This window comes from Brachionichthys hirsutus, unplaced genomic scaffold (assembly GCF_040956055.1).
Source record: "Brachionichthys hirsutus isolate HB-005 unplaced genomic scaffold, CSIRO-AGI_Bhir_v1 contig_801, whole genome shotgun sequence".
Classification (NCBI taxonomy): Eukaryota; Metazoa; Chordata; class Actinopteri; order Lophiiformes; family Brachionichthyidae; genus Brachionichthys; species Brachionichthys hirsutus.
The window spans coordinates 173,678-197,010 of NW_027180391.1; the positions used below are offsets into that span (position 1 = coordinate 173,678).

A 23,333-nucleotide genomic window follows, 5' to 3' on the forward strand; every position below is an offset into this window, starting at 1 on the left:
AAACGTAATTATAACAATTATGTAAATAAAATGACACGTCCTCGTGTCAGCTCCGTGTATGTAGAGGGTTTAGGTTCCACGGAATAGAGCCGTGGGGTCTGGACCACCGGTCACAGACGACATTCCTGCGCGAATGATCCGAGTCAATGATGCAGAAGAAGCAATTTATGGATTTGTGTTTCCACAGCTGCAAATAGCGACATAAATCAAACCAATATAGGCCCAGATAATCACACGGTCCGTGGGAAAAAACACACGGATAAGACTCAAATACACGAGGGTCAATTAGGAGAACTTTTAAATGCGGGAGAGCGACGCGACTTGGTTCAGATATGTCACTTTTTTATCTCACTCTCCGATATTTGTTTCCAAAAAAGAAAAAAAAAAAAAAAATCAGAAATGTTTGAATGGCACCAAATCTTAAAGGAAATATCGGCGCGCTTATATTTATTTATTGTAATTTTATTTGTATTATTTTAGGAGCGTTTTGTGGCGCTTTGCCTGCGTTTCCAGCCGGTGCCGGTTCAGTACAGGAGGGAGAGAAGTGTCTATCCTTAGAAATAGAAGAAGGAGGGAGGGATCGAGGGAGGGAGAGAAGAGCGGCAGAACTGATAGCTCCACGCCATCTGTTTCAGCCAATGCTCAAAAATTACTCAACCGTACCGCCAGACACCGCTTTTTATCCACAGAAAGATCATTGTTAGCGGCTCAAAATAAACAACAGATTGCCCATTAACACTTTTCCCCCAAATATCCCCAGATTATAAGCATATTGATGACACTTCTATTGGATCTCTCCTTGGATGAAAATCTCTCGCGTCTCTCTTTGCTCTGTCTGAGCCACAGGATATTATGGGGATTAATAAAAAAATTACAATTGATTATAAAAATCCTAATCATTGCCATTAGTTTTTGCAATTTCATTTTATTAGTGCCACAAAATATATTGATGTTTGTCTCATTATTATAATTGATCACATAATGTGTCCATAATGTTTAAGGTGGCACAAATGCTTATATTAATTAATAGCCTTTGTGACAACTGCAGATTTACCCATCAGCATTTGTATACATAGAATATAGATTCTATACAGTTTTCATATTGTGCGTATATTCATGCGCTGATGTATTTTAGTAAATATAAAATACCACATAATGAAGTCTAATTATTTGTGAATTAATAAGAGTGAATGATGTGAGTTATCTGTGTTTTCACTTTATTTCCATCTCACTTTCCTTCAAAGGCTATAATCTATGAGGGCCAGGACAAGAATCCAGAAATGTGCAGAGTTCTTCTTACTCATGAAATCATGTGCAGGTAAGCATGTTTTTTGGTTTTGACATTTATTTCTTTTTGGCTCTGTCCATTCTGCAGATGCATGCAAAAAGAAAATTCCCTCCCCTTCGATGTGTTTTGACACTCGTGATGTGATGCAGCACATCCAGACAGTCCTGTGGTCTTCAGCTACAGAGGGAGAGAGAGAGCTGTCTTTCCTAACTTTGATAGGACGTGATTTAACTTTGATACGAATACGAATATGAATATGACAGTGAAAATGAACTGACTGTCTTTTTCAGTGAGGGGGGGGGGGGGGATTGAATTTATAACAAACAGTGACACAGTGTACAATTTATGTTGTCAACAATGCTGTTATTTATTATTATAAAAAAATATATATTTCAAGAATAATAATTCAAGCCTGCCAGAGACAATGAGCTTTATCTTAAGTTATGCATAGATGCATCTTTAATTTTTTATTTTTTTATCTTATCTAAACCCAGAGTCAGTCCTTGCTTGATTCCACCTGTCAGCAATGATCAGCAAGCCTTTTAGCGTCGTTTAACCACATAAATCTCACCCTCTCATATTGCGCTGCTATTCAGCGGTGTCATTGATACTAAAAGGAAAAAATGCCTTTTGTTGTTATTGTTGAGCTCAGCATGAGCTTTGTGAACATTGAATTCGGATACTGTCGGTTAACCTCTCCTTTGTTGCTCCGGTGCATTGTTGAAGTTACTTGGCTGAGAGGAAGTGCAGGATGAGATCTGAGAATGATTTGTCTTTTTCCATGCATAAACTCATCACTCACGCTCAATTTATACATGCATCCATCACTTATTTGTGACACCTTGAATATGCTCATGCTCCGGAGGTTTTTTTTTTTGTCAAGACGAGGTGCGATTTTCTGCTGAATAAATAGCTGCTTTAACATATACCTATTATCAGATACGAAGATTTACATATAAGAATAAAATAAGAATAATATTTTGATATCATATCTTAATTTTTAGGATTGAAGTACACCAGCTTTTGAATTATATTTTTTGCTCTAATACCCTGAGGCACCGGGCAATAAAACACATCTTTATTATCGCAGCTAGAGAGCCATGTAAATCAGACATATTTAAATAGTATAAGGTTGACTGACACTGGCTTTGCACTAAATCTTAGTTTTTCTTTCTGCGCCATATGGCACAAATAAATCTTATTCTCATATGTTTTCATTCCAAATGGAAGTTGGGATGATGTATTTGTTTACTTTTATTTTTTTGCAGTTTCGATTCAAGTCTAATTCTAAGAAGTGTGAGGCAGCGCGCTATAAGCTTAGGGAGGACATGGTTGAAACATGTGGCGGAAGATAGATTAGTGCTTTTGAGGCCATAATTGATAAATGCCCGGCAGAAATATTGGTTGATTGTGGCACCTTGCATCTCCCTCAGAAATAGCAGCTTGGCAATTAGAGGTAAACAAAAGCTGAAGCTGTGAAAAGTGACTCCCCTGCCTCCTGGCCCAATCCCCACTCCCCTCCCCTCCAACACTAAGCCAAACAACACAACATGTTGTTTTCGCCATTTTTATCAGCCATCAGCATCAATGGAATGGATATATTGAGTGAAGGAAATCTCAGGGCAATTTTCTCCCCCCCCCCTGCTATCAAAATCACTCCAAGGGCACTATGTGGATTTTAAAATATATATATATATATGTATATTGCATTATTTATTTATTTGTATTTATTTACCAAAGTATTGCCTGTTCTGAATCACTCTGCCTCTGTACATCCTACAGCCGATGCTGTGACAAGAAAAGCTGTGGAAACAGAAACGAGACTCCATCAGACCCTGTGATCATTGACAGGTAGGCTGTGCATGGCTTCTCTCTGTGTTTGGGGGGGGGGGTGCGAGTAAGTAAAGGAGTGAGCGTCTGTGAGACTAAATGGATGAATGACTGAGTGGATGAGCAGGCACATGGACGAACTAGTGAACAAATGAGTTCCCTCCCGGTGTGCCAGACGGCCCAGTTAGGCTAACGTGCATCTCACAGCCCACTGTGTGGGAACTGTAGGCGGCTCTCTGTGAGGGGCTAAGGGGCATCTTTCCCAGGTACCTGTGCACCAAGGGGCGGCCACCACCTGGATATGGTTTGTTCAATCACAGGTGGTTCAATCACTAGAGGATCCATGCTGGGGAATACACCTAATTAGCTAAGGCAGCTTCACGTCTATTTGGCTGGCCCTTCCTTCTTTGTTTACGACACTGATTCTTACACTGTCAATAGTTGCTTTAGTTTTTTTTTTCCTTCCATTGACTGTTTCTTCCTCTCTAGTCAGCTGTGAGCTAGATGCCATTAAAGGTTAGTTTAAGAAGGGATAAACATTTTATGTCGGCTGTTTTGTTGCACTCCTTCGGGGAAGTTGCATCTGCCGCAATTATATTACCGTCATCACTTTCTAAAGAGGGAGAATAAACGGCCTTCTCTTGGGCATTGACATTTCCGCAAACCGTGAAAATATACATCCGCTCTGAATATGTTTAGGTAGTTCGATGTGTGCGCGTGCGCGCGTGTGTGTTTGTGTTGGATATAAGGGTGAGGCAAGGGGTGTCGTTTGAGCGTCAATCTCAATGTAACTCTCACCATGTAGTAGGGAGAGACAGCAATGCTAATGTTTGACTAGCCAGAATCACTGTTTGCTTAGTGGAGAATGCCTGGTATCTGACAGAGGGGACAACTCTCTTATTAGTAATCAAATAGGGCTGAGCAGTTGTTGCTGCCACTCCACTCCAGCGGCTTCTCATGCATCAGGAAGTAGGAGCTGGCTGCCCTGGGAGCCTGGATGGATTACCAGAGCTACTGCTGTCTGAACTCAAACTCACACAGACACACGGAGCTGGGCCAAGGACGTAAACACACAGCAGACACACACTCGCTCATACGTGCACAGGCTGCTTGCAATGTCGTGTATAGGATTTTACGCTCGGCTGATGCACACAACATCATATGCATGAAAAGGTGTTAAAGACAATGTCAGGACCGTTTTCTTTTTGTGTGTGTGTGTGTGTGTGTGTGATTTCTGAATTTATTAGTTGAGTGTATTCCTTGTAGCGAAGGGTCGGACATTAAGATATAGAGCAAGACGTCTACTTTGCCTAATTTCTGTCAGTTTTATGTTTGCTTTGTGTCATGCCGCCGCCGCCGCCGTTTACTGCTTTGAGTTTCACACACCATTGTTCTTCAATCTGTGGGACAAGACATGTAACATTAGCACAATAAGCAAAATGAATGCATGGAGAATTAAAGTCAAGAAAGAGGGGTGGGAAAAAAAAGAATGGGGTGGGGGGGGGTGAAAGAAGCGGATGGATATTGTAAGCTCAACCAGCTCAGGGAAGGCTCGGATTTTCATTGTGACGAGTCTGAATAGGAGTCGAGTATCCCTTTCCTTGCACAATGAGCGGCTCTGTTGAAACACAAAAGCATATGTTCCTCATTAGACCCTCCCATTGTCTCCATGTCGTAACTATGAGCCCGTCAGTTCACCCTAACAGAGCCGCACAGGTTCCCAGTGACTGAGAGAGGCTCGCAGAGAGGGCTGATTGTGAACGGTTTGCCGGGTTTATTAAGAGTTACAGACATGACCAGAGCACACTGCAGACTCGCGACGTCAGGTTATTTACCGCGGTCACTCGCATGCTCTCGCTGTGCACATGCATGGCTAAGCTTTTACTTCAAGCTTCCATGTTTTATATCCATTCTGTGACAGGCACCTGCGCTGTGGTCACTGCTGGCGGGAGCTTATTATTTCCAATTTAGCAGAACATACTTGAGCGACATAAACCGAGAGGAGAGGTTTGATTGTTCGATCAGGCATGTCTCATCTGTCTACAATTACAATATCAGACCCAGCTACAGCACCGCCACATTTCCTATAGAGAAACAGTAGCATGGCCGAACCTTAAGAAACAGATTTGGAGTGAATCATTGATGGCTTTCGTTCCCTGTAACTTTTTCCCAGATGGCAAGAGGGGAAAGCGCACACAGCTAGCTGGCATCGAGCAAGACATTAACTGGCGTTCCCATGGATCTGGCATATCCAATGGAGTTCGGGAAACTTATCATTCCAAATGTGTCCTATTTTCCTGTGGTCAAGCCAGACATCTGTTTACCCTATTTTCTCTCTGAGTTTTGATACAGATTTTCACTGAGATTTTTATAGGAGGACGGATTCTCTTTAAAAAAAAAAAGAAAAAAAAGAAAGTTGGTTCGATATAGGCCCAACAGCTGTCACAAAGTTTCAGCGCTGCTTGGTCTTTAAATATTTCAGCACTTACATTTGATGCCCTTACATTATTCATACTCCTTTTTTGGATGAAGAAAGGCCCCATTTCAGCTGCATTTGTGCTGTTTTATATGTTGTGATTTAAATTTCATCATATTTTGGGAAAGTCGCAAAAAGAACAGCAAAAGAAGATCATTGTCTTTTGATGGAACATTTGTGCCTTTTTTCTTTCTTTCCTTGAACATGAGTTCGGAAAATACAAAAATGTCAAAGTCATTGGTGCTTACATGAAATAAATTTAATTTATCTCGTAGCTAATTGTAGCACCGCTGTTTTAATGGCGTCGCTTTCTGCAGATTGGTATAATCATCTCTTCCCTTTATAAATTCAGCAATGCTACAGATGTCACATTTATAAGTTAATGGTGCCTTAAAGTAAGTGGGGGTGTAGGTTTATTCCATCGGTAATTTGAGTCTTTAGAATTATAGTGATGAGGCACCCGATATCTGATTAGATGGCTTTCCCATTTACAGTGCATGTAGTGTATAGCTAAACATAACTCAATTTGTGATGACTCTCCCGGTCTGGTATCTGTCTTCACTCTCTTGCGTATTGACTTTGTCTTCTCTTGTGTGAAAGATTAGACACATTGTTCAGGCACACACATGGATTTTGTAATAAGGCAGCACATGTTGTTGAAAGGAGGAGAGAAAAGGACTCATTTCTGCACGTTGGGGTTCAAAAGTCACATTTTATTTCCGAGAGGCTGGAGAAATTTATACGATTTGTATCGAGACAGACGGACAGAGAATGTAACATCGACGTGTTTTCTACCCGTGTATGAATTTAAATTTAATGCGTGTTCATACAGCTTAACATTCTGTGTCAATTTACGCCGCCATTCACAAACAGATTCCAGATCTAAATACGTCAGCTCCATTTATTCCAGTGACTACGGCTCTCCCTTCCACTTCCTGTCACTAAGGTCAAAGAGCGCCGACCTTTGGAGTGCAGCCCAGGCCCTGAATAATTCATGACATTGACTTGTTTTTTTTTTCCCCCATTGTTTTTCCTCTTGTCTGTTTTTGGTCAGCATACACGGTTGTGCTGTGGGCGGCTTTTATTCATTTAGCTCATTTATAAAGGCCTCACTGCACCTGTTTGTTTGTTAATGCAATTACATTTTGGCCTAATGTAAATTTTGCTTAGCTTTCTGTTATGTCCCTCATTAGCGAGCCTGTATTTTCTAAATGACTTTGCGTTATCGTTCATTTGTGGAACACCTACGAGGTCATTTCCCAGAGTGCACTTGACTTCTTGTCAAGTTGTTTACCGAAAACAAAAGCCCGCAGTCTTAGAACGTCTCGCGTGTGCTTCCCTCGGCCTTCTAAGAAACAAATCGGGAACATTTGTGTGCTCCCATCTGGTTTTTGCAAAACCGTGATTACCTCCAAAAGCTGAACAAATGCCAGTATTTATAAGGTCAGCCCTTTATGTGGAAATGTGATGTAAATGAGAATCAGCGAAAGGGGACATTAAACAAAATTAAATTCATTGTCTCCTTTAATGTCATTTACATTTTTGGCTAAGCCCTGGACTGTCAAAGAGGATTTCTAAAACCCTTTTAATTGCACATCAGCATTGGAAAAGAGGGTGTGTTTTCACTGAGCGGCTGTCTGGATAACCTGCAAAGAGAAGTCTGTTTATGAAGTAGCTAAATGACATGTTTTCACTGCATCTGCAGAGGGCAATTAAAATGGCACTCAGTAGGTAGTATTAATCTAGCATTATGCTGCCACCATCCATAATGAAAATGATGCAGTGGATGGGGTCACTGCTGATGTGATTGAGAGTCGCTTGCTGCAGGTGTTCCTTCTGGATTTTTTACATTACGCCACGGAGCCATGGGACCTGCGCTGCAGTGTTTTTAATTCTTTACTGTGAGTCATTTGAAGCTGTTAACTCTTATAGGAAATGATCTCCTTCTTGATTTATGCACACACGCAGACACCTGCACGCACCTTATTATTTGGGGTAGATCGAGCATTTTTCTGTTTATGGCCGTGTTTGGTGTAATTCATGTGACAGATGTGAGTTTTTTGGGAGAACAGGCTTGGCCACCCCTGCCTAAGTTGTTGCGATGTTTGAGTGAAGCCTGTCTCCTCCAGAGCCAGACTAGGAAGAGCAGGAAGTGTTGAGAACGAAAGCTGTATTTGGCAGCTCTCCTTTGGCTTGCACTTGCCGAAAAATGAAACCCAGACCTTCTCTGCTGCCTCAGAGCCAAGACCTCCTTCCCAGAGCTCCAACATCCAGGATTGGGTAATACTGTTCAATAAGCAAAACATTACCTCAAATTATTCTCGCCCTGTTTTCTATTCCCTCCTCCCTCATGTCGGTTTTATCACAGTTTGTAAATGTCAAGACACGTACAGAGACGCACAGTATAAATGATATTTTCCAAATTATGCTCACATGTTTGGGTTCACATGAGCGGCGGCTGAACGTAACGTGGTGCCTGACGCTCCCGAGGGAGACCCACCTCACTAGGGTAGGATTCCCCAGTGGCATCAGCTAATGGCAAGACTTGACAACAGCAGAGAAGCCGGGGGTGTTGTGTTTTACTAGCGCTGAGCAGGGGTGATGACTTTAACATGTGTGCAGAGAAAGACAGAGATATTTGTGCAGTGTGTGTACATGTGTGAGAGCGAGTCAGTGTATGTGCACGCACACACTTGAATGTATGTGTGTGTGTGTTGTGCTAAAGAGAGAGGTGTGCTGTACGAGTGGCGCGGGCCAACAGAGCGACGGATTCGGCTCCAGCTTGACGGCAGTGAAAGAGGAAACACGGTTCCACATGTGTTGAGAAAGAGCAGTCCATCTGTCCGTGGAGACAACCCCTCCCCCCTTTCACCACCCCCTTCTCTTTCCCTCTTTCCTTCGCTTCCTTTCCTTCTCTCTCTCTCCCACCCCCCCCCCCCCCCTGTCTTTACTCCCCTGGTTCACTGCTGACAGAAACAAGGCCAGAGTCGGGGTGATGGGATGAATATTGGGCCAAGAGCAACACCGGGCTTTGTATGTGTGTGTAAACACACACACACGCGCGCGCACACACACACACACACACACACACAGAGAGATGAAAAATAAGAAATTGTATCAAATATGTTTTTTGTTTTAAATTGTTGTTAAACTTTACTCTCCTCGTTGCGTTCGGCGACTCGGTTCAGCAACGCATCGATGTGATTTAAATCCAGCTGTGGAGCAACGTAAGTGATTTATTTTGATATTATGAAAGAAAACACTCTCGTTGAGATTTATTCACTTTTCCCCGACACACCATCGCAATAAGCCACCACGGTGAAAATGTTACATTATTGAAATTAAATCTGAGGTGAATAAAACATGCCACACTTTCTCAAATATTTAGCAGCAGCTCTCCTTTATAATTAAACTATATGTGGCAGTTTTCAAGCTGTTGTTTCATTTCCTAAATCACTTCTGACGCAAGAGCTTTGTCAAACAGCTCTTTATTCTGTGAATGACATTTGGGTCACGCAGACCAGTGCATTTTTATTTGGCCATGTTTTATCTTGAAAAAAGGCTTTCCTTTCTTTCTTTTGGCATATTCTCACGTCCATTCAATCCTTATTAGGTTTCCTCTAATTGTCAAACAAACTGTTGGGTCAACCTCAGTCGTATCTGGCCATAAAACAGCACATTAGGCCCTGGTGAGGGATATATGTGGTATTTCATCTGAGACCGAGTAATGCTGGGGTTTTATGGTTAAGTACCAGTTCACACCCACGCCATTTGTTTCGCATTAGAGTGGAGGTTTTGTAAATCAGATCAATATGTTCGCCAAGATGTGATTCCTTGTCAGGATCTCCCGAGTCGTTACTTCCTCAAGTATTTTTCTTAAGGGACTGGTTGTCAATGCACACTCCTACCCCCCCCCCCCCCCCCATTCTGTCCTTTCCCTTTTCTCTACCTCTGTCAGTCCCTCCCTCCGTCTCCGCCTCAATCTATTCCCATTTTCCGAATGTAGCAATTTGTAGTGTGACACGGGCAAGATTAGGATGGGAAGCAGTCTGAAGATTTCATCGGACATGGTCCTGCTCCCGCTGGCGTGAGGTCACAGGACAAAGATGGGGGGGGATTCAGGGATAGGGTCATCAGTTACCACGGGGAAACGAGCCGGTCTGCTGGCTGCTCTGTTGGCCCCCAGGGGTGCCTGGGATGCATCGGAGGAGAAGCCCCAGAGAAAGAGCCCTGAACCAGTGTCATTTATTAAAAGTGACAAGTTATTTCTAACTATAGCTCTGTTTTTATTGTTTTACAATCCGGTCATTTGGAACAGCGCCCCTTTCTTCAAGTATCACAAACAAGTGATGAATGAACGAGGTGACCTGCTATGTTAACATGCACACATGCTCCATGCACGTGTGTCCCCTTAAATTACATGATGTATTTTCTTTGCCGTGTTTAAATTAAACAAATGTGCAGGTTTAATAAAGATCGACCGTACGATAAGTGTAATGAAAACATTTCACCAGTTTTCTCCAGGACATTGTTCAGTAAATTAACAACAGCTTACAGTATGAATCTCAATCTGACCTCCACATAATCAGTACCAGAAGTTCCACAAAACATGACCGCACTGTGGTGGATGTCTGCTCAGAGTCCAGGGTTCCGCTGACAATTTTACTTCTCGAGTTTCTTTACTACACAAAATCCCAACATCCATGCTAATAATGAAGTATTTATTCAATGCTTGACCGACGCTTTTCACTGGGGGTCACTGAGGTACTCTGCACCCCCTTTTTTTTTTACTGCCGGCCCCAATTGCGTTAATGATATATGACAGAAATTTCCTTGAGCTGGTTCAGTGGCAAGAAAGGTCCTGGCTAGTCTATATCAATCCATCTGACTTATGTTCCCATGTCTTGAATTACCGCTTGATGGAAACCTGCTGTGGGCTTCTCTTGCCAATTGAAATCAGATCTCCTCCACAGCCTGGTGTGATATTGATCCATATTCAACACCCGGGCAGCCGATCGATCAGTATTGATTTACAATAAAAAACACTCCTCTGCTTGTTCAGCATTGCAATCGATACTTTAAAGCAAAAGGGGAAAAAGCATTAAAAAAGAGGAAAATACAGAATTGTGATTTTTGCCTCACAGTGACCAGCTGGAATATATAACAGTGGGAGATATTTTAGATTTTTTATTTTTATTATTATTTATTATAGTAGTGACAAACCATGACCACAATGGCAACCAGCAAGATGTCTGCAGTGAGCAATAATCCTGCACCACCGTGTGAGGCAACCCAATAAAAATGGTTTAATGGGATGACACTTCTATAAGCACTCATTTATTGAAGGAGGTGTGTCTGTTTCTGAATTAGTGGCACATCTGCACTGCAATGGGGAGTGCTAAAACTGTCATACACAATGTATCTCAAAATTGAAATGGGATGTTAAGAGTGGTGGATCAACCCCGGGCACTTTAGCTTGATTTCGGCATGTTAACAGGATGACATGATTTCCTGTGGTTTTGATATTAATTTGTGTCTCATTTGCAATCCCATCCACAAATGCTCGCACACACATGGCCGGGCCTCTGCCTTCCACACGGTCGTCATTAAGCGCCGATACAATGTCGAACACACTGGAACAGACCAAGGCTGGCCGTTCAGCTCTGGTCCAGATCCACTTTTCCTCCTGTCACATCTTTAGTCCTAATCTCTTGGACTTCCTCCCCTCTGCCAAATAACGATTCCCATTCAGCAGGTCCCAGCATTGGCTTGGGGTGCCAACATCTGAAAGTTATTATCCCCAATCTCTGACATCCAGGAGTTTACAGTTATATAATGATGGGGAAAACCACATGTCCCCAGAGGCACAGAACATTTTTGAGATGCCTCCCCATCTGTTTTTGGGGAGCTGTAAATTTGGGGCCAAATTCAGAATGGCATGCGTGCACATTTTTTTTGTGCAATTTTTATTTTCTACCATTGGAAGTTGTAACAAGTCAGTCTGGGAGTCATTATAAGGGGTGATAAAGCAAATCCAATTGGGTCACGTTCCCCTTCGCACAGCGCTGGTGGCACCAGCTCTCCCTGCCTCACTGATCATCCCTTACTGTGTAAGTGGTGCTTGTTTGTTTGTCCTGGAGAGGCTGGGCTGGGGAACTAATGCAAGCCCGGGGGCCAGCCGGGTCGGAGGCAACGGTAAACCTGAGCTGCCTGGTGTAGCAGTGCTCCCTCACCGCCGGCTCAGCCTTGTTTGGACTGCAGCTCCGGTTTGCTTTCTTAGAGGGAAGCTGAGCCTCCGTAATCACTGAGCCTTTTGCCCGGGTGGGGAGCGCTGCAGAGACCAGAGGGAGTGATGACATAGGTCCGCAGAGGCCAGGCTCAGTCTACCCCGCTGCTCTTAACATATTTATTTTTTCTTCTCATTGTATAGTTTAAATCACACCGTATTATGTTCGGACCTTATGCACGTGCAAAGGAGCTCAGATGTGATGAAGTGCATGCTATAAAGCCGCGGGCTGTGTTTTTACTAATAACGCCTGAGATTAGTAACTTGCTGACCTCAGTGTAATCTTTATTAGTCCATTAACCAGATACTCCAGTTATGAAGCAGCCCTGCCTGACGTGACAGGCAGTGACACAGACGCCTATTTCAGGACAGCGCCAACGAGGAAACGAACAAAATTCCAAGATAATCAGAAATCAATATGCGACAGATTATTTTATGTTATGTGTAGATGAAGATATGATTCTACCAAAGCGTTGCAATAGTCTGTCGTATTTCGATCATTTAAGCCCCCCCCCATCTTGCCCCTGGGCTCTCCTCGATGATGTTTTATTCAGCATCGCCACTCTGTTCTTTTTTGTTCTGTTATTGAAATAGGTTGTCGATTCGAATAGAGTCAACCTGGTGGGCCAATCTCATTGTAGCCAGTGGAGAGTGAAAGCCATCTCTGCAGCGTAGGCTCACTAGAACACACACAGAGATTGGACAAGGGGGGCAGTGAGAGCAAGAGTGCCTTCTCCAGATGGAGATCCCAGATATGGGGGGGGGGGGGGGGGATGTCCGGGCCATTTTCCAGTCTTTTTATAATGGGAATCTACCCCTTGCTTGCTTATTAAGTTGTGCACACAAGGAGTAGTGAAGAGAGAGATGGAGAGGAGGCGAGATAAGGGCAGGCAAGGCGAGAGATGGACAACCTGTGCGCCGTCACCTCTCTGTTGTAGGTGTCAAGCAGACCCTGTCGGAGAAATCACAGGTCATGTGGACGATGATTGTCAAAGCACTACGTTGATATAGGGGCTTTAGTTATTTTTTTTCCTTTGAGATGTGGCGCAGCATGATAAGATTTGTTTTTGTTTTGTGTCAAGGAGGCAGAAAGTATGACGTTCGGGGCACGGGGTCAGCCCGGGAGGTCACGGGGTCGAGGCCTCGTCGGTACCCGAGAAACGTCATATGGCCAAGCCATTTCTCAGGCTCCTTGAAATGATGATGGGGTGCGGAGAGGGGGGCAGGTTGAAGAGGTGGGCAGGAGAGTGATCTGTCAGCGGCAGCAGCAGACACGCAGACAGGATGGCAGCTACTGCACCTAAACAGAGTGAGACAGATAGGCAGAAGTCTCTCATACGTAACACCGGGAGCTTTGCGAAGACAGCGCTGAGTGTTATGGATGCTTGACATTGACCTCTTATACAGGGACGGTGTATTTATCAAGGTTGTAGGACAATAGTGTATTTGTTTGTGAATTATTTAGTTCACCGGGTGAGACGTTACCTTCGACACATAACACTTGCCACTTTTACAAGATAACAATCTGTGTCTCCATTTTCTCTTTTATGCCGATTGTTAGATGCTTTCCACAAGGCTTTGAATTTAGGTGATCATGTTTTGAACACTGTCAGTTCCATCAAGTCAAATCTCCTTTAGAACAGGAAGAGGAAAGAAGAAGAAGAAAAAAAAAAGCTCTGAAGCTTGCACTTTTCTGGAAGAGCAATATTTGTGTATGTACAGACCTGTCATTCCATGAAACAACATTCATTATTCTTTGATTGGTGCTCAGACATCATCCCCTCGCTTCCTCTGTGGACAAAAAAAAAAGGGCGAGTCTACAAAGTGGCTTTTTGAGAGAAGTAAACTTCATCAGGTCGACGGTGAGGTGTGCTTCACATGTCACTCAGTCGAGCTCCCTCCTAATGAAATGCTGCATACAGATTTCTGCCTGCGGGCTCCGGGGGATAAAACCGTGGTAACAGAATGAAACAAACCCCTTCCCATTCCCTTCACTCACACGCACATGCAAAGACATACACATTCAAACTGCCGCACACACACACACACACACACAAACAGGCTCGTGCCCGAGTGCATCCATGTGAGGAGATCCAAATCTGCAATTTATTCAAATATTGATATTTCTACTTGTCAGGAGAAAGGTGCCTTGAAATTTCCTCTGAGTACTCCTGTCAAAAAAATAGCAGGAAATGTGTCAGATAATTCATAAATGGAGTTCAGCGCTGCAAAGTCAGTTGGGAACAGCAAAAAAACCAAATATATATATGCTTGTCAATGAAGAATAGGAGCAATATTACAGAGCCTGCTGCTCATTCTTCCATCATGTCAAGCAAACAGCTTTTGCAGGCCCATAAGTGTACGCTTCAGTCTGTGTGTATTTGTGTTGCACGCTTGTATATTTGTATATGTCCCCGTGTACGTACATGTGTATGTATATTTATACATGTGAATGTGTGTGTGTGTGTGCTTTGGCTGTGTTGTGACTTCTACTTAGATGCGTTTGTTATCTTTTTCCACCAAGACACCCCATTTCCCATCCCGAAGCAGCCAATGGGAGTGTGTCCTTTTTTTTTTCTTCTTCTGCTAAGGTCCGTAACCGGACGCTGGCCTCCATGTGGTTTGAATTAGGGCCCCCGAAACTGTGAAGGACGCCTCGAATGACGTGAGGCACTTGCAGACCAAATTCCATTCTGCTGAATGGTGGAGAAAAGAGCTCTCCGGAATCCTCTGAGATTTTTTTGGCTCGGGCCCGTCGGTGATTAAAACAGGGCGGAAACCAATAACTCAATGAGTCACGAGGCAATGTCCCATGAAATCTTTCACTGTTCTGTCACACTCTCGTGCAAACTAAATTCAACTTGAACTTTGCTGATTAGCTCTAACATTAGATAATAAATTGCACAAAAGCCCCCCCTGCGCTGAACAGAACTGCGCTCTCTCACCTGCCTCCGCTCTCTGTCAGTTAGCTCCATTTTGACAAAGTGTGGGCTCCCTGATGATGCATCGCTTGACCACGTTGTGCCAAGGCGACACAGAATAGGACGCCACATATCTCCTGCGGTCATGTGATGCCATAGTTCACAGCAGTTGATGAGATGCAGTTTGGCACAGCTTGGGACCCATCTGGGAGATGCAGATACGCAGACAGGAGAAGTATTTTACAGCAATGCATCTGTGCGCTTGAAAAGCTATTTAGCATATGCTGCGGTACGGGAGAATTTGCTTTGCTGTTGCCAGCTGCAGATTAGTCTTCATTTCTCAAAAATCTGACAGAACAGCTGAGCCATAGTCACGGACAGTAAACATTGAACAAAAATAATGCTTGATGTTAATGCAGCATATTGTTTCGTATTTTACATAATTACTCCTGCATGATGTTCAAAGATTTTGCTAAAATGGCGGTAGAAAGGTCATTTTTCATTTTTTCATACACGAGCGATAATAATGCAATAACGCTGTTGCCACTGGCCAGCCTGTTTGTGTTAGCTCTAGCGCGAGGGCAAAGCCCATGCTCCTGCTCTAACTCAAGCGCCTGATATGTTAGGCCATCTCGGGCATGGCAGGCGGTTGACAGTCCATGCAGCCTGTCTACCCACAGGACATCTCCACATAGTGTGTCCACAGTGAGGCCCGGCGCTGTCATCTGGGGCCCAATATGGACCAGTGCTCTGGTGACAGCGAGAGGGTAAACGTTTACCACCTCAATCCCCCATTAACTCTGTGAAGGCGCTTCGATCCTCTGTGAAAATAATGATATTGATTGGAGCTCGGCTCTACAAACGAAATGGTTGCGACGAAAGGAGGGATGGGCCCTTGCATTAGAATATGGGATTTTTGAGGATAAAAGAGTGTTTGGATCTCGCTATAACCCCCCCCCCCCCGACACGCACACACACACACACCCCCCCCCCAAACCTTCTCTTTTTCTGCATTACTATACAGTATCTGTGCATGTAGTTGTGAGAGTCTCCTAAGATTACCCTCTGCTATCCCCGCAATCAAACAACAAATGACAACATCATTGCTCAGGCCCTTCAAAATACGACACAAAAAGTGCGTTGTAGCTACATTAACTTGCAACAACCCCCTAATAGACCCTTGTGGGTTTTGTATCTCTCCGCCTCTCTCCCTTCTCTTCTCTCTGCTTGGCTGTCACCCCCCCCCCCCCCCCCCCCTCACACAGCGCGAGCCTCCGAGCCTCGGTGGAGATCAGGAGCTCCCTGTCGGAGGTTCTTTGTCACGTAGCCCAGGGAGCGTGGAACTCACCCAGAGCTGTTGAACAAACACAAGCACAGGGGCTGTCAATAGCAGCTCCGCAAACTAATTGCCTGTCAAATGAACCACCCTCGTTAAGCTGCCCTCACACACATACATGGGCGTGCACTGTGACTTCATACACACACACACACACACACACACACACACACACACACACTCCCACACACAAAGCCTATTTGATTCAAAGAGTAGTGATACCTTGTTAGAAGAAAAGAGACGCGAGTGGCACTTCTCTGTTTGCTGTCCTGTTGCTGCGATCGTTACCGGCGCGTGTCGTCCACGCATCGCGAGACTGCCGTTTTGCTATCTTTAAGGAGAACATAGCATGGCGTAGAGCAGCTGATGCGACCCGAACACAGGCCATACACCCGGCAATATATCAGCTGGTGTAATAGTTCAGTTTTTAAAACCACTCATTAGATGGTAGCAGAGCTCCATATGCCAAATGTGATTGTTTTTGTGTTTGTTTTGCTTTTTTCCTCCCGTCGTCATTAGGCAGTAGCGGTGGAGTGCCCAGCGCCTTGTCTGGGTGCCTGTAACAGTGCTGTCGGATTGACACAGCTGGGGAGAGCAGCTTGAGGCTGCACGCTCAGGAATACACAGGGGTGTTCAAAGCCCCTCTCTGAATCCTGATCAGAGCGCTGCCCTGGCCAACTGATGGCCTATTAAATATACATGCGCAGGGGTCAGAGCTGGAGGTCCCGGCTTCCTCCCAGCCATGTGCACTTAAGCGGAAGGGCTGGGCAACAATAAAACCTCCTTTCGCTCCAGCGAGCCCTCCCCAGACACCCTCACCTCCAGTGTGTACGTCAAGTACAGTACTCACCTAGTGCTATATTACAACTGCCTTTGTGAAAAGGCCAAATGATGCATTTTTTACACGGTTATAATATATTTATATTCAATAACACCAAGGACCACTCTTGCGTCTGTCTGTCTCCCATCTTCCCTCTGTTGTCACTGATAAATAGCCTTGGTCGATACACGCGTACGCAGACTTTGAAGCATGCCCCGTCTTTGTTAGTTTACAGGAGATTAAGATGAGGAGGCAGAGGGAAGAGCCCTATAATGGCCAGTCATGATTAACATATTCAGAGTGACACTCTCTCTGTGTTCGTTCGTTAAGCCCGGTCTGTCTGGCTAATGAAGTGGAGCGGCAGTTTATCAATTAACCCAGCGCTGAGCCATTTGTGTTGTGGGTATTGCTACCTCTGGGTGTCACGGTGATCCAGTTTGGTGCCCTTTAACCTCGCCCGCCGTCCGGCGAGACAGGCCCGTGTGACAACGACAGCGAGAGATACAGAAGTCCACAGGCAGAGATTCACTAAACAGGATTTGTGCCTATTGTTCGCCGGCAAAAATAGAGAGAAAAGGGTGTGGATTGAGTGGGTAATAGGATCATGAAAAAAAAGATCTCTACAACTAACATTAGGGGTTTTCGGCATTCTCAGACTTCGTATAGATCATAGCAAACAACTTAGTGCTGTCTCTATTAAAACAAGCCCTCCCTTGCCATTATCTTTCCCCCCACTGCTCCTTCCTCTATTTCACATTGTTTGTGTTCATTAAGACATGGACGGCCTGCCTTATCCACACATCAGACCTACCTCTCAAGAGTAATTGCGATGGTCTCGCAGAGGATAATGTGGTTTAAACTCAGTATAGCCTGTCTATTAGGAGAGACATGATGGCAACCACAAATAATAAAGAACTATTTATTCCTCTCTCTGTGACGCTAACTAGGTAACATATCAAGCCAGCACCGCTAAGGGTCTCTCTTACTGTCAGATATGGCACCCCTCATCCATTCCCAATGGCCCCTGCCTCGACATCTCTGCTCTTCATTTTCTACATGAGCTTGGTCATAAATGCACACACACACACCTCATATATATTTGATGGTTAATATTTATCCTCGCTAGGGAAGTGCACTTTACATGTGGTAACATACGATTACCTGCAATTCTTATAGCAAAGAAACAAAATCGATATGGATATATAATTCATGACGGAGGGGCTATCAGTTTTTATGGCTTTCTATCCAGGCTCATTAAAGTTTTATCGTAATTGACTGCAAGCAAGATTTTTTCAGGCATGTTTCTCCCTCACTTTATACCTTAAATAATTAAGTAAAGTTTAATTGGTTGTATTTTGAAACACCTTGTAGATGATAGGAGTCTCCAAAAATTCAGAACCATGTATTATGGAGCGATATGCTAAGCATTAACCTGCCAGTATGTTCATTTGTTAAGGCAGAAAAGCACGGTCCCATCCTCCCAAATCACATCCGGGAATCGAATAAATGGCCGGGCCCTTCAAAAAAGATTCCTTTCTCCGTCTTTCATTGCCGTGTTAATGTACTGACATGATGCTGTTATTCAGAATGCTCCCATCAACTGCCATCCCAGAATCGACTCTGCTGATTGGTGGTCAACTTGTTCTCCTGAAGGGAGATTGACAGACGGAAAATTGCACTCTCAGATTTCACCCTTCATTCGTTGCAGTTGTTCTTCCACTCGTCAACTCTCTGCCATGCCTGAGACAGACAGAGGCTTTATCCATTAGCTGTTGGCTTGGCTTGGCTTGGCGGGCGGGCGGGTGGGTGGGCAGATTGAGGCAGGATGGAGGAGGAGATGGGGGGGGTAGGAAGACAATCCTACATTTGAGCACTCTGAGGGAAAATCAATCATGTCATCATAAGTGAGAAGTATGGATGAATTTCATCAGCTGGTTCCTGTCCTGTTCACGCTGCCGGCTTTCTGACTGGCCTGTCCCTCTGATTGGCCTCCTCAATGACCCTTAAATTGAAAAGAGGGAAGATTTTGAAAACACTTTAACAAGAGAAATCGGACAGTGCTTTCAGGGTCAGAATTTCCCACTTTGCCTTCCGCTGCACTGCAGAAAACCTCAAGTGGCTTCTCTTGACAAAGCGGTAATAGATTTACAATACGATTTTGTACCAATCCAGTGTTACACAGCTTTGCAAAGAAACCTTTCTCAACTATTTTCCATCCACAGCACAGACAATGAAGTGCTAACAAAGGGCACCAATGCTGTCTCCATCATCTCGCAAGGTCACTGATGAGCACTAAAAAGCATCATCGGTATAGAGGGTGTGAAGCAATCAAAAATGGATGAACGTGAAGACATGGAAATCACAGATGAGAAATCGACAGCCGTTCACTGCCCGGTTGCTGACGCGATTGACAGAGCGAGGGAGAAAGTGAGCAGGACTGAGTGGGAAGGGATGGGAAAAGGCAGAGTTAAAGTGGTGATAAATTTAATGGAAAAATCAAATACAAAACAAATTCGTTCCTCTAAACTTGATGCTCCAGACGTTCCTTTCTTGGCCCGTGCTAAGCCTTAGAATAAACTGTCACTCCTTATCGATCGCATTTGAATTGTTACCGAGATTTCCGAAAAGTAGTCTTGACACACACCCTGCAAGCAGTAATCTTAGGAGATGAGAACATCCCGACTGAACGGCTAACACCCCGGACTTAAAATAAAAGAGGCTTTTCTTTTCTCCCATTTTCACATCCGAGCTAATACACTTTGCTGAATTACAAATTTGGTGATAAATACATCCTCGCCTTTGCTGGTGAATTATGAATGAAGTGAGGGTGGGTGACTTACTATCTCATCACAGGGCATGTTAATAAACAGCAACTGAGCATGAAATGTTTGTACACGATTTGCTACGCCATTTGCGATGTGGATGACACGATCGAGAAATCAATGCACTTCGCATTTGATTTCCAACGAGCGGTTAAATGGCTGCTGTCGACGGCGTCCGCTGAAATTCATGTATCATGGTATGGTTCATTATATTCTGATGGTGTATTAATTATGGCTATAGATAGAGAGCTCGGCTGTGAGTGGTAGCCTAGCTGCTGTGTGCCAGAGGGAGCTAGCCTGAGGAGGAAAGCTCTGCTTGTATCCACTCATCCCACCGGCTGACAGGCCTGCTCCAGGAGAAAAGGATTTCTCCGGATTGAGTGCCATTTTCTCTTCTTTAACAAGGAAATTAGTGTGTAAAGGAGATCTGTCAGGATAAAGTGCAGCTTGACTGCTGCTGCCCTCCCCTCCTCTCTGTCTTTCTATCCCACCCTTCCCCATTCTGCAAGTCTCTCTCCACCTCTCTTTCACTTTCTCTCCCTCCATTTGCCTCTTCCCTCCCTTTCTCTCTTTCTTTCCCCTTCTCCCCCCCCCCCCCACTCAATGGCTCCCTCAGGGGATCTTCCTTGAGCATTAGCAGAACACATCCAATGTCCCAGCTACATGATTTCATGATATGATTTGTACCGGGGAATTGCAATAATCCGCAAATACGGTTGAAAGTGAATGACTCTCAATAAGAGACGCAGACAGGCAAAACCGAACCTTTTAAGATTTTCTTTATCTTTAATGCCATGAAAAATGAATTTGTTTTGCATTCGATCACAACAATTTAGCGACGGCCTGAGTATGTTGTTTTGTCTTTTTGGCTTTTATGATGATGATTAATTCCTGCACAGGAACCTCAGCGATATACATAATGCATCATTCGCTCATTTAAATGTTCAGTTCCTCCGCAGTTGCAGAGAGCTTGGTAGCTCATTACACATTACCCATGTGTGCCTGGGAGTTGCAGTGCGCCAGTTACTCACTTGTAGTCAAAGATCCCGTATCTGCTGCTTTAGCGGGATGTCACGAATTGAGTGTGCGATTTAACGCAGGTGTCAAATCCACGATTCCAGCTTCATTCACCTCATGTTGGCCCCTTTATTTTGTTTCAACATTAGCGAGACTTAACTTTTCCCCTTGAGTGGATAGACAGGGACGAGCCCCTCTGGCACATTTTTAATAAGTCGTCTTCAAAGGTGTCGGGTGAAAAATCCAAATCAAAACATCCTATGTTAATTTGAAATGTACTTTGCATCTGTGATGGGAAACCGCCTCACAGGTAAGTAAGGGAGACAATTAGGGAATATCCGTTGCAAGAGCTGCATACTAAAAAAAAACACAAATCACTATTTCCCCATCTGGCCCCTGCTGTGCCGAGAACTGCAGCTGAGGTCCGATTCTACCCGTCAATCACGACCGCCTCACTGTGGGGGTGTGTGTCTTGGTGAGAGCGCCTACCCCCAAGTCATTAGCACACACAGTCAAACTGTACTGAGAACTGCCCTGCGCCGCTCTGCCCTGCACCGCGGTTTAAATATCCCCAGCCTGTGACAGGATCAGTTTAGCGATCTGTAGGATTGATCCCCTCTTTAAAGTTTTGCCTGAGGCGACTCTAATTGGGAACGAGGCTGCCTTCTACTCCCCTCTCTCCCTTAACTGTCAGTCTTGGCTTTGTTTACTGAGGACATGCCCAAACCTATTTACTCAATAATGAGGAGACGTGGTGGGGATGCTGCTGATCACATTGAGGCCCCCAGCGGGACTTCGGCGTGCTGAGAAGGGCGGGAACATCATTTTAGACTTTTTGAGCAGAGTGAAAGTTAGCCTACGCCGTCGCCGTAATGCACAGATATTTTCCCTCCTTGTTTTCTCATATGGCTCTCATTCCTTGATTTTCAAAGGACTCATCCACCTGGGAAAATGTATTGTTTTTTTCCCCCTCTGTCCTACTGTACAGTTATCCAAAATAGAACAGCTTTTAAAAGTCCATATGTCTGCTGCCATATAGGAAGAATTAAAGCCGACTGAAGGCCCACTCCAAACAAGTGAAGCATTGCCAATGCTTTGCTGTGGAGTGGATTATTCACGACTCAAGTGCTTTGGCCTATTGGACCCTTTTTTTTTTTTGTCTCCTATGATAAATTCTTCATATTCTCACTTTTATTTGGGTTGTTTCATTTTCACCAACCGACAACGCCTTTGGTGTGGATAGAAAGGCAATGGAATCCATTGATGCCCATTGGGATTATGAATGATGAAGTGGAGAAGCTGGTGCTATCGGAGGGACACAACACCACTCTTAATAGAAAGGCATTTAGAAAAGAGGCGAGGAGGGGCGGCAGTGCTGGGGGGGGGCTTTCTGACACTCGACTGATAAGGGGCAGCTCTTCAGAGGTGGTAGTGTGTACAATGAAACACGTTGATGGGGCTACAATGACAAACGTGTTGCATTTGACAGGCGGTGATTTAGACGTGGGTTAAAAAAAAAAATACAAAAAATAACAAATCCTGGACCACACAACTGAGTTTCCCCGATGCAGAGCCGTGATGCACAATTTTCTTGTTAGGCTGCCGGTGCATGTTTCGACTTATTGGTTTGATTTGCCGGAACATACATTGTCATTACTCATATCCGGCCTTGACAGATTGGACAGTCGGAGAACGGGAGAAGGAGGAATCAGTAGTGTAGTGGCACGGGAGTGAAAGAGAGATATGCAGAAAGGGGGAGCTGTCAGTTTGAGGAATGAGTCTGATAAGAGGAAGGGACTTGGCAGATGGGCAGAAGAAACCAGCAGCACACTTCTCAATTAAACATGTAAATACCAAAAGCAGGCAGCGATGGAGACGAGAGCGTTAAATAAACACCGCGCCGTGCGATGATTATCAGCTCAAAACACCACCACTACCTTGGTCACTTTAATTTTTTAAAGGTCTTACAAGTCAAACGAACTATTTAATTAAGCAAAACCTCTTCTTTAACATATATCACGCCTTTCTGTTGTTATCATATCTTTTTGCTAAATTTATTCATGCAGGGAGGAGATTCTCTGGGCAGTTGCACACCCGCCCGGAAATCTTAATATAGATCTGCAATTCATCAACTCATATTGACCTTTTGTAATCTATTCCAAGAGTTTTTCTAATAATTGTTGTCATTTTTTACAAATACCCCCCCCCCCCCCCCCTTTGCATGCACCCTGCTGTGAACTACAGGGAGTATCTTAAATACTTCTGTAGGCAGTGTCCCTGACATTAATAACAATGAGCTTGGCATAACCACATTACATTCTCAGAGAAGATTCACAGTTTGACATTCAGCCCAGATGCTATCGCGGCGCCTCGGCGTTTAGGACCACAGAGAAGACAGACATCTGTCACTTGTTACCTTTGAAGGGAATAAGAGAGAGACGCAGAAAAACACAGTGGACAAAAGGCCATTCTGACCACAGACCCTCAGTGTTTACAAACGGAAAGAGAGAGTGACAGGAGAAACTCCAGATGAATGG

General features: G+C 44.3%; 1 protein-coding gene across 1 annotated transcript in view; it reads left to right on the forward strand.

Annotated features, from left to right (window-relative positions):
• LOC137914506 (transcription factor COE3) overlaps positions 1–23,333 on the forward strand; it is a 64,132-nt gene that overhangs the window by 1,742 nt on the left and 39,057 nt on the right. Inside the window, exons 5-6 of the mRNA XM_068758044.1 lie at positions 1,245–1,318; positions 3,071–3,139. Coding sequence (XP_068614145.1) covers positions 1,245–1,318; positions 3,071–3,139 — 143 coding nt within the window. The remainder of the gene's footprint in view (positions 1–1,244; positions 1,319–3,070; positions 3,140–23,333) is intronic.